This window comes from Procambarus clarkii, chromosome 43 (genome assembly GCF_040958095.1).
Source record: "Procambarus clarkii isolate CNS0578487 chromosome 43, FALCON_Pclarkii_2.0, whole genome shotgun sequence".
Lineage (NCBI taxonomy): Eukaryota > Metazoa > Arthropoda > Malacostraca > Decapoda > Cambaridae > Procambarus > Procambarus clarkii.
This window is the reverse complement of record NC_091192.1, coordinates 12717547-12729703: the sequence shown is the minus strand read 5'-3', so window position 1 is coordinate 12729703 and position 12157 is coordinate 12717547. Positions and strand designations below refer to the sequence as shown.

At 46.7% G+C, this 12157-nt stretch overlaps 1 protein-coding gene across 1 annotated transcript in view; it reads right to left on the bottom strand.

Moving 5' to 3' along the window:
• Positions 1–12157, bottom strand: part of LOC138350001 (PE-PGRS family protein PE_PGRS30-like) — a 101643-nt gene that overhangs the window by 71415 nt on the left and 18071 nt on the right. Inside the window, exon 2 of the mRNA XM_069300050.1 lies at positions 2967–3011. Coding sequence (XP_069156151.1) covers positions 2967–3011 — 45 coding nt within the window. The remainder of the gene's footprint in view (positions 1–2966; positions 3012–12157) is intronic.

The window sequence follows — 12157 nt, the reverse complement described above, 5'->3', positions numbered from 1 at the left end:
TAGGAACAGTTAGTCGTGTGCTGTGATGGAACACTTACTCTTGTGCTGTGATGGAACACTTACTCTTGTACTGTGATGGAACACTTACTCTTGTGCTGTGATGAAACATTCCTGTGATGTGATGGAACACTTACTCTTTTATTATGATGGAACACTTACTCCTGTACTGTGATGGAACACTTACTCTTGTGCTGTGATGGAACACTTACTGTGATGGAACACTTACTCTTGTGCTGTGATGAAACACTTACTATTGTACTGTGATTGAACACTTACTCCTGTACTGTGATGGAACACTTACTCTTGTGCTGTGATGGAACACTTACTGTGATGGAACACTTACTCTTGTGCTGTGATGGAACACTTACTCTGCTGGAACACTTACTCCTGTACTGTGATGGAACACTTACTGTGATGGAACACTCTTGTTCTGTGATAGAACACTTACTGTGATGGAACACTTACTCTTGTGCTATGATGGAACACTTACTCCTGTACTGTGATGGAACACTTACTGTGATGGAACACTCTTGTTCTGTGATAGAACACTTACTGTGATGGAACAGTTACTCTTGTGCTGTGATGGAACACTTACTCTTGTGCTGTGATGGAACACTTACTGTGATGGAACAATTACTCTTTTGCTGTGATGAAACACTTACTCTTGTGCTGTGATGGAACACTTACTCGTGTGCTGTGATAGTACACTTACTCTTGTGCTGTAATGGAACACTTACTCATGTACTGTGAAAGAACACTTTTGTACTGAGATGGAACACTTACTGTGATGGAACACTTACTCTTGTACTGTGATGGAACACTTACTCTTGTGCTGAGATGGAATACTTACTCCTGTGCTGTGATGGAACACTTACTCTTGTACTGTGATGGAACACTTACTCTTGTGTAGTGATGGAACACTTACTCTTGTACTGTGATGGAACACTTCTGTACTGTGATGGAACACTTACTCTGATGGAACACTTACTCTTGTGCTGTGATGGAACACTTACTCCTGTGCTGTGATGGAGCACATACTCATGCTCTGGGATGGAACGCTTACTGTGATGGAAGACTCACTCTTGTGCTGTGATGGAACACTTACTCTTGTACTGTGGTGGAACACTTACTCATGTGCTGTAATGGAACACTTTCTACTGTGATGGAACACTTACTGTGATGGAACACTTACTCTTGTACTGTGATGGAATAATTACTCCTGTGCTGTGATGGAACACTTACTCTTGTGATGGAACACTTACTCTTGTACTGTGATGGAACACTTACTCTTGTACTGTGATGGAACACTAACTGTGATGGAACACTTACTCTTGTACTGTGATGGAACACTTACTCATGTACTCTGATGGAATACTTACTCTTGTGCTGTGATGGAACACTCTTGTACTGTGATGGAACACTTACTCCTGTACTGTAATGGAACTCTTACTCCTGTACTGTGATGGAACACTTACTCTTGTACTGTGATGGAACACTTACTCCTGTGCTGTGATGGAACACTTACTACTGTGATGGAACACTTACTACTGTGATGGAACACTTACTACTGTGATGGAACACTTACTCCTGTGATGTAACACTACTGTGATGGAACACTTACTCTTGTGATGGAACACTTACTACTGTGATGGAACACTTACTCCTGTGATGGAACACTTCTGTGATGGAACACTTACTACTGTGATGGAACACTTACTCCCGTGATGGAACACTTACTCCCGTGATGGAACACTTACTCCTGTGATGGAACACTTACTACTGTGATGGAACACTTACTACTGTGATGGAACACTTAGTACTGTGATGGAACACTTACTACTGTGATGGAACACTACTGTGATGGAACACTTACTACTGTGATAGAACACTTTCTACTGTGATAGAACACTTACTACTGTGATAGAACACTTACTACTGTGATGGAACACTTACTACTGTGATGGAACACTTACTACTGTGATGGAACACTTACTACTGTGATAGAACACTTACTACTGTGATAGAACACTTACTACTGTGATAGAACACTTACTACTGTGATGGAACACTTACTACTGTGATAGAACACTTACTACTGTGATAGAACACTTACTACTGTGATAGAACACTTACTACTGTGATGGAACACTTACTACTGTGATGGAACACTTACTACTGTGATGGAACACTTACTACTGTGATGGAACACTTAGTACTGTGATGGAACACTTACTACTGTGATGGAACACTTACTACTGTGATGGAACACTTACTACTGTGATGGAACACTTACTACTGTGATGGATCACTTACTACTGTGATAGAACACTTACTACTGTGATAGAACACTTACTACTGTGATGGAACACTTACTACTGTGATGGAACACTTACTCTTGTACTGTGATGGAACACTTACTCTTGTACTGTGATGGAACACTTACTACTGTGATGGAACACTTACTACTGTGATAGAACACTTACTACTGTGATGGAACACTTACTACTGTGATGGAACACTTACTACTGTGATGGAACACTTACTCCTGTACTGTGATGGAACACTTACTACTGTGATAGAACACTTACTACTGTGATGGAACACTTACTACTGTGATGGAACACTTACTACTGTGATGGAACACTTACTGTGATGGAACACTTACTACTGTGATGGAACACTTAGTACTGTGATGGAACACTTACTACTGTGATGGAACACTTACTACTGTGATGGAGCACTTAGTACTGTGATGGAACACTTAGTACTGTGATGGAACACTTACTACTGTGATGGAACACTTACTACTGTGATGGAACACTTACTACTGTGATGGAACACTTACTACTGTGATGGAACACTTACTACTGTGATGGAACACTTACTACTGTGATGGAACACTTACTACTGTGATGGAAACACTTACTACTGTGATGGAACACTTACTACTGTGATGGAACACTTACTCTTGTACCTGGTGAGGAAGCCCTTCCTGACAGGCTTGGTCATGGCTGTGGAGCAAGGAAATACACTATCAATATTCACCCTTGTTAGTTTGGTCATGGTAGGCGAGGTAAGGGGTAAGGGCACTTCTCATAGCAGTAGTGGTAGATTATGGTAGCATTAATGGTAGATTATGGTAGCAGTAATGGTAGATTATGGTAGCAGTAATGGTAGATTTTGATACCAATAGTGGTAAGCAATATTAGTAGCATGTATGCTATTAAGTAAAGCTCTAGCTCCTGTCTCCAGGTTAAGATGGGGCCTATAATTCCCTCCGGGTAACTCATTTTAAAGTCATTTTCGATTAGTTCCCCTTGGAACACGATCCGCCTACCGGTTTACAACCAGGTCTCCGAGTGCTGCTGGGGGGACAAGGACGAACTATTACAGATCGGTATCCAGTCTACTCGCCAACGTGGGGATCGAACTCGGCGGAAATAGAGTGGAAGGCGTAGTGCGAGCGGCCTGCCACTGCGCCACTGAATCATACACTAACGGCCTTGTTAGTGGTGGGATAGTTCTTATAGTATTAATATTGGCAATGTTAATATGATTATTATAGTGAATATATTAGAATTTCTGAACGTTTGACATGGAGACCTGACTGTGGGCGTGAGAGACCTGACTGTGGGCGTGAGAGACCTGACTGGGCGTGAGTGACCTGACTGTGGGCGTGAGAGACCTGACTGTGGGAGTGAGAGACCTGACTGGGCGTGAGAGACCTGACTGTGGGCGTGAGAGACCTGACTGTGGGAGTGAGAGACCTGACTGTGGGAGTGAGAGACCTGACTGTGGGCGTGAGAGACCTGACTGTGGGAGTGAGAGACCTGACTGTGGGAGTGAGAGACCTGACTGTGGGAGTGAGAGACCTGACTGTGGGAGTGAGAGACCTGACTGTGGGAGTGAGAGACCTGACTGTGGGCGTGAGAGATCTAACTGTGTATTTATTATTTGTATTTACTATTTGTATGTGCAGAATCGAGCTATTAGCTCTTGGACCCCGCCTTTCTAACCAATATATTTTTCCTCTATTTTGTTAACTACATGTATTTCTCTTACACGCACACTCATTCCCAGGAAGCAGCCCATAGCATCAGCCTAACTCCTAGGTACCTATTTACTGCTAGGTGAACAGGTGCATCAGGGTGAAAGGAACTCAGCATTTTGTTTCTGCCTCTGCCGGGGATCGAACCCGGGCCCTTAGTACTACGACTCCAGAGCGGTGTACATTCAGCCGCGAGGCCCCCATGTGTGTACTCACCTAGTTGTACTCGCCTATTTCTGCTTGCGGGGGTTGAGCTTTGGCTCTTTGGTCCCGCCTCTCAACTGTCAATCAACTGGTGTACAGATTCCTGAGCCTACTGGGCTCTATCATATCTACATTTGAAACTGTGTATGAAGTCAGCCTCCACCACATCACTGCCTAATGCATTCCATTTATTAACTACTCTGATATTGAAAAAATTCTTTCTAGCGTCTCTGTGGCTCATCTGGGTACTAAGTTTCCATCTGTGTCCCCTTGTTCGTGTCCCACCCGTGCTGAAGAGTTTGTCTTTGTCCACCCCTGTCAATTCCCTGAGAATTTTGTAGGTGGTTATCATATCTCCCCTTACTCTTCTGTTTTACAGGGACGTGAGGTTCAGCTCCTTTAGCCTTTCCTCGTAGCTCATTCCTCTCAGTTCCGGGACAACTCTGGTGGCATACCGCTGAATCTTCTCTAACTTTGTCTTGTGTTTAACTAGGTATGTGTGTGTGTGTGTGTGTGTGTACTCACCTATTTGTGCCTGCAGGATCGATCATTGACTCTTGGATCCCGTCTTTCTTGCCATCGGTTGTTTACAGTAATGACTCCTGTCCCATTTCCTTATCATATCTCGTTTTAAAATTATGAATAGTATTTGCTTCCACAACTTGCTCCTTAAGTACATTCCATTTTCCCACTACTCTCACGCTAAAAAAAAACTTCCAAACATCTCTGACTCATCTGACTTTCCGGCTTCCACCCAATGTCCCCTCGTTCTGTTACTATTCCGTGTGAACATTTCGTCTATTTGCACTCTATCAATCCCCCCTAAGTATTTTATACGTTCCTATCATAACCCCTCCTCTCCCTTCTTTTTTCTAATGTCGTAAGGTTCAGTTCCTTCAGGCGCTCTTCATATCCCATCCCTTGTAACTCTGGAACGAGCAAACTTCTGAACCTTTTCCAGTTTCCTTATGTGTTTCTTCAGGTGGGGACTCCATGATGGCGTGGCATACTCTAAAACTGGTCTCACGTAGGCAGTGTAAAGTGCTCTAAAAGACTCCTCACTTAGCTTTCTGAATGATGTTTTAACTTTTGCTAGTGTAGAGTACGCTGCTGTCGATATCCTATTTATATGTGCCTCAGGAGTTAGATTAGGTGTTACGTCCACTCCCTGGTCTCTTTCTCGAATCGTCACAGGTAGGCTGTTCCCTTTCATCGTGTACTGTCCCTTTGGTCTCCTATCACCTGATCCCGTTTCCATACCTTTACATTTGCTCGTGTTGAGCTCTAGCAGCCATTTCTCTGACCATCTCTGCAACCTGTCCAAGTCCTCTTGGAGGATCCTACAGTCCTCATCTATCACAACTCTTTTCATTAATTTTGTGTCATCCGTGAACATCGACATATAGGACTCTTCTCTTGTAGACATAGGACTCTTCTCTTGTAGACATGTCATTTACGAATATTAGAAATAGAATTGGTCCCAGCACCGATCCTTGAGATACTCCAAGGATCGGTATTACTCGGTAACGGTGTTACCGTTACTATCTGGCACTTTCCTGTTAGGTGCGCCTGGAGCCTGACAGCTGATAGCTCCTGACAGCTGACAGGGTGCCTGAGAGCTGGGAGGACAGCGCTTCGGATTCGTAGTCCTGAGATTCCGGGTTCGATCCCCGGTGGAGGTGGAGACAAATGTGCAAAAAGTTTCTTTCACCCTGATGCCCCAGTTACCTAGCAATAAATAGGTACCTTGAAGTTAGACAGCTGCTACGGGCTGCTTCCTGGAGGTGACTAACAAAAAGGAAGCCTGGTCGAGGACTGGGCCGCGGGGACGCTAAGCCCCGAAATTATCTCAAGATAGGTCCCCCTCCCTATCCGGCCCGTTGTTGCTGTGAGGAGAGCATGGTGGGCGGCTGCTGGAGCGTGATGCTCCATTGGACGGTCCTCTGTCCTTTTGTAGCCTTATGCTCCTGCTGCAGTCTTGTTGAATTCTGCCAGATAACTTTTTCTTTTCCTTATGTTTCGTTTTTCTCACCATCTCCTTTCTCATTGTCATTTCCCGCCGACCTTTTACCAGTTTTGATTATTCTTTTAGCCTTCTTCTGTTCTGACGCCCGGGTGTTTGAGGAGGCATACTCTCTCACCCGCAGAATTGTGGTACTCAACATCGCGCGCGAGGGAGCACTTTTATTGTCAATCCTTTCGTCGCTGAACCCGATCTCGATGGACTGACAGTTCTTAAGGTGGGGATTGTGGGGCATATACTCACGATGCATTCCTGGGGGGGGTCCCTGACAAGACTGGCAACATGTCTCTTGTTGGGTGTCCTGCCTCTAATTGTGGCTCCGTGATGGGTGTGGGGGCACATTCGTGAATGAAAGTCTTTCCTCGTCTTGATCTTAAATACTGTTCCTCTTGTACTTTCTCGGGCTCGTGGGGTGGGCGACATAGCCCTCGAGACAGACTGTCTCGACTCAGTGCTCAGACTGTGTTGGAAGACCGGGCTCTGTAGCCCCTGCTGCATTGGGTCCCAACATTGCTCCTCCTTTGATGCTCCTGACTACTCCCCTCGGCTCCCCTCCCTCCTCTATGGTTGGGTCGAGCTACAAGCCCCCAGTGGTGACCCCCTCGTCCCTTGGCATGGCTCAGTCTCTCATTGTGACTACTGCGCCTTTTAACCCCTTTCTCTGGGGGTTCTCAACGCCGTCCACGCCACGGCTGCACTCGCACGATCTCTTCTGTACTAATGTGTAGGAAGCTTGTTTGGTCCCGCTTCTTGGGCCTAATACTTTGATCTCCTCCCTCTGGATTCTACACCTCTTGACGATTTCTCCCTCCATAGGCACCTTGTTGATTCAGTAGATGCCTCTATTACTTTCAACCCCCACCCGTCTCGGTACCCGTGTCATTGCTGCTCCTCAGGATGCAGCCACCCGCTTAGCCGCCTTATCATGCCTTGGCGAGACCCCTGTTCGGGTCTCCAAGAACGCTCGGTTGAATGCCAGTGTTGACACTGTTCTCCTCCCACACCATTTTGCAACCGGTGTTAGGAATCTATAGAACTGCTACGAAGATATTCGGCATATCCTCAAAGCTCAGGGCCGTTCTGTCCTCCAGGTGGACACGTTTACTCGTCCCCCTCGTGGTCGTCACCGTCAGCCCCTTCGGGTTGTGAAGATTACCTTTAATGGTAGGATCCTTGCACCCATTGTCATTCTTGCTGGTGCCAGGTGCTCTGTCCAGGAGTACATTCCCTCTCCTCGGCTCTGTAATAAGTGCTGGAGGTTTGGGCATGGTGCTCTCCGTTGCTTCAGTACTGTCTCTCTCTCCCATGTGTGGGGATGAAGGTCACTCTAAGTCGGAGTGCACTTCTCCCGGGGCTCGCTGCCTCAATTGCAATGAGACCCACCCTACCTTCTCCCGCACGTGTGTACATTACAAACTTGAGGCAGCCGTCCTCACCTTGAAGCACCGGGAATGTTTGATTTTCCTGAGGCGAGGCGCCAAGTTCGTCGTCTCTCCCCTTTCGCTGGCATGTCTTATGCTCGCGTGTTGCCCACTTCTTCTCCTCGTCTTTCCCACTTTCCTCAGTCTCACAACCGTTTCCAGGCCTTAGACTCAGACACGCCCACCGCCTTCTCCTCTGTTCCTTTAAGTTCTGTCCCGAAGGGTCCCCCTCATGGTTCTCTGTCTGGAGTTCTCCTTCTTTTTACCCAGTCTGTCGTGTCTCTTGTGTCTTCTTCCTCGTCTCCCTCCGTTCCTCCTTCCCATCTGTCTCCTTCGTCTCTTAGCTCTCTACGCTGCCTGTCTGTGTGGGCTGATGTTCACCACTCTTCCAGCGGTCATCGTGTTTTCTCTCGTTCTTCTCCTATTGAGGCGCTTGAATCTGTTGCCCAGTATGTTGTTGCTGGGACACCTGTCTCTTTGAGTCAGAAGCGAAAGCCTGGCTCATCTCCTTCCTCCTCTCTGGTGGGTAAAAAGGCTTCGCTTTCTTCCTCGCCCCCTACCTCTGACTCTCGCTCCATCCCTTCCCGTTTCGGTAGTCCTGCTTCTCTCTCTTTCCCCTGCTTCTTCTTTCCCCTGCTTCTCTCTCGGCTGCTGCCCTTGCTGAGGTGCGCTCCCTGCTTCTGCCCCTCCTCCACCTGCTGTCCTTCATCGCCCCTCTAAGTTCTTTCCTCCTCCAAACCCCCTGCTTATCCGCCTCTGGTCTGTCGTCCCGCTCCCTTCCCTCCATCCTTACTCAGTTTGCCCATGCCCCCTAACCCTGACTTCAGTGACCCTGATCCTGATCCTGCGCTTCTTTGACGTGCTGTGTTCCTTTTTAAACCTTTGTTTCTTCATTGTTCTCTGTTGCTGTCCTTTCTCTTTTTGTCGAAGTCTATTCTTCAATGGAATATTCGTGGTTATTACGCCATTTTTCATGAACTCCAACTTCTGATTTCGCAGTTTTCGCCCCTTTGTGTCTGTCTCCAGGAGCTAATGCTTGGTGCTTGTCCTGGTAGCTTCCGTGGCTATTCCTTTCTCCTCCCCCCAAGCAAAAGCTGGGGTCAATAATTATTCTGCTCACTTGATTTGTTCTGATGTTTCCTTTGTCCCCTTGCTTTTTCCATCGCCTCTTTAGTGTTCTGCTGCACGTGTCTTTGTGCGTAAATGGTACACAGTTTGTTCCATTTATCTCCCCCAAATGTCCCGCTTTCTCTTTTCGATCTTAAACACCTTTTGGACTCCTTGCCAGAGCCTGTGCTCCTGTTGGGTGATTTCAATTGTCGACATACCCTCTGGAGTAATGTTCTGACAAACACCCGGGGTCGCCTTCTAGAACCGTTCATCCTCTCTTCTTCTCTGTTTCTTCTGAATTCTGGCAAGCCCACTCATTTGGACTCTTGGACTCGCTCCTTTTCCTGTCTTGATCTTTCTCTCTGCTTGTCGTCTCTATACTTGGATTTCACGTGGCGGGTTCTTGATGACCTCCATGGCAGTGACCATTTCCCCATCCTTGTTACCTTTTTCTCATTTCACCCTCCCCTCTCCTTCCTTAGGTTGCAGTTTGCCAAGGCAGACTGGAACCTATTTACCCTCCGCGCTGCGCTCTCCAACCTCCATTCTGCCTCTCCCTTGCACCCTCCTCCTTTTTCATGACACCATCTTCGACGCTGCACTCCACTCTATTTATCGCTCTTCCTCTCGGGCAATGCAGAAGTGCGTTCCCTGGTGGAATGTGGAGTGTGCTCGGGCGGAAGGCGAGTGCGGTGGCCTGTAGGACCATCCGTACAGCTAAGCATGAGTGTTGGAAGTCTTATGTTTCCACCATTACGTCCGAAACTCCTTTGCCGCAGATATGGAAGCGTATCTTCAAGATTGCGATTGAGCCAGCAACTGGCTCGATGCTGTTGTCCTCCCTGTTTGGAAACCAGGGTCTCTTGGGACATCCCCTAAGGACTTTTGCCCTATTGCCCTCACGAGTTGTCTGCAAACTCTTTGAACGTATGGTTAACGTTCGTCTGATGTGGTTCTTAGAGCACTATCACCTCCTTTCCCCTTCTCAATTTGGTTTTCACAAGTACCGCAGCACGACAGATGTTCTGGTGAACTTGGAGGTCTATATTCGTACTGCTTTTGCTGCGAAGACCTTCGTTGTTGCTGCTCTTTTTGACCTGGAAAAGGCTTATGACACCACCCGGAGATATCATATTCTGTCCCAACTTCATTCTTTAGACCTTCGTGGTAATCTCCCTCTCTTTCTCCATAGCTTCCTCTCTCGTCGTTCCTTTCGAGTGAGGCTTGGTACCACTCTTTCTGCCCCTTTTCGGCAATATGAGGGTGTACCCTAAGGTAGTGTTCTGAGCACTACTCTTTTTCTGGTTGCCCTTAATGGTCTTCTTTCCTCCCTTCCTTCTGGCGTCTTTTCCGCTCTCTATGTCGTCGATCTTACCCTTTGCTGTCAGGGTGATGATTCGCTTCCTCTTTCAACGGCGGCTTCAACTTGTGATTGATGCCGTGTCATCTTGGACCACTGTCATGGCTTCCGGTTCTCTACGTCTTAGACTTGTGCTATGACTTTTGCTCAGAAGCATGTCGTTCTTTGTCCTTCTCAGTTGTTCTATGGTCATCCCCTTGAATACAAGGATTCCGCTAAGCTTTTGTGGTTAATCTTTGACACTCGTTTCTCTTGGTCGCCCCATATCTCTTACCTCAGAGTTGAATGTTCTTAGGCCTTTACCCTCCTTAAGGTTTTGTCCCATACCTCTTGGGGAGCAGAGGTGCACCCTCTTCACTTTACATTCCTCTCTCGTCCAGTCTAAACTCGAGTATGGCTGCCCTGCTTACTCATCTGCTTCTCCTTCTACTCTTCGCCGTCTTGATGGTTTGCACCGTACTGGGTTGTGCCTCAACTCTGGTGCCTTTCGTTTGACTCCCGCCCTCAGCTTGTATGTTGACACTGGCTTCCTATCTCTCCGGAACCGCCTAGACCGCTACTGTTTTCGCTATCTTTCGTGGTCCTTGCAACATCCTTCCTCTCGCATTTGTCGTGCTTTGACTTTTACCCCCTGTAGTTCCTGTTCCTCTTCACCACCTCCCTCTTTCTGTCCAGTTATCTCGCTTACAGGATTCTCTTTCGGTTCGTATTTCTAATATTTCTCCTCATATTGTTCCTTCCTTGCCCCCCGTGGCGAGTCCCCCCTTCCAAAATTTTGTTCTTCCTTGACCCGCATCACTAAAGCTTTTACCCCTTTTACAGTTCTGAAACACCTTTTCCTTGAGCACTTTTCTTCACATTCCTGCTCCGTTTCTATCTTCACCGATGGGTCTAAGTCTGCAGATGGTGTAGGCTACTCTGTTTTTTCCTAACCACACTTATATGTGTTGCCTACCTCCGGAGACTAGCATCTTCACAGCAGAACTTTATGCTATTCTCTATGCTCTTCGTCTTCTGCCTTCTCGTTGTCAATTTTCCTTTGTGGTTGTTGTTGACTCTCGTAGTGCCCTCATGGCTCTCAGGCCCTTGAATCCGGTCCATCCAGTGGTCGTTGAGATTCAACATTGGCTGTTTCTCATTTCCAGTAAATTTAAGTCAGTTGAGTTTTGCTGGGTTCTCAGCCATATTGGTGTTTCTTTAAATGAGTGTGCCACTAAGGAAGCTGTCCGCTCTTGTCCCATCTCCCATAAAGGTATTCCTTTTTCCGACTTTTACCCAGATATTCATTCCTCCATCCTTATCCGTTGGCAGGATTGTTGGTCTTCTGTTACTGGTAACAAATTGCGTACTCTTAAGGGTAGCGAGTCCTCATGGCCTTCCTCCTACCACCGTAATGGGCGATGGGAAACGGGTGAGGTTGCGTATTGCCATACACACTTAACTCACGGTCACTTAATGGAGTGCCGCCCTGCTCCTTATTGTCCCTCTTACAGTCGTGCATATCCTTGTTGAATATCCTGACTTCTAGGACGAGTGTGTGTTTTGCTTTCCGACTGTCCCTCGCGGTCGCTTGGCCCTCGATAGAATTCTTTGTGAATCAGATACTTTTGACATCATTCGCCTTATGTTTTCTGTTCTCGTATTGGCATCCTTGGTGATATTTAGCGCCCTCTGATTATTTCACACATTCGATGGTGCTACATAGCCTTCCCAGTTTGGTGTCTTCATTTGATAATTACTTACATACTTTCCTGTTAGATAGTTCCTTACTAATACTAGGGCCTTTCCGGTTACTCCTGTCTGCCTTTCAAGTTTGAATAGGAGTCTCATGTGCGGTACTGTATCAAAGGTTTTTTGGCAGTCCAGAAATATGCAGTTTGCCCATCCTTCTCTGTCCTGGCTTATCTTTGTTATTTTATCATAGAATTCCAAAAGGTTTGTTAGGCATGATTTCCCTTTCCAGAACCCACGTTGATGTTTGTTTACAAACC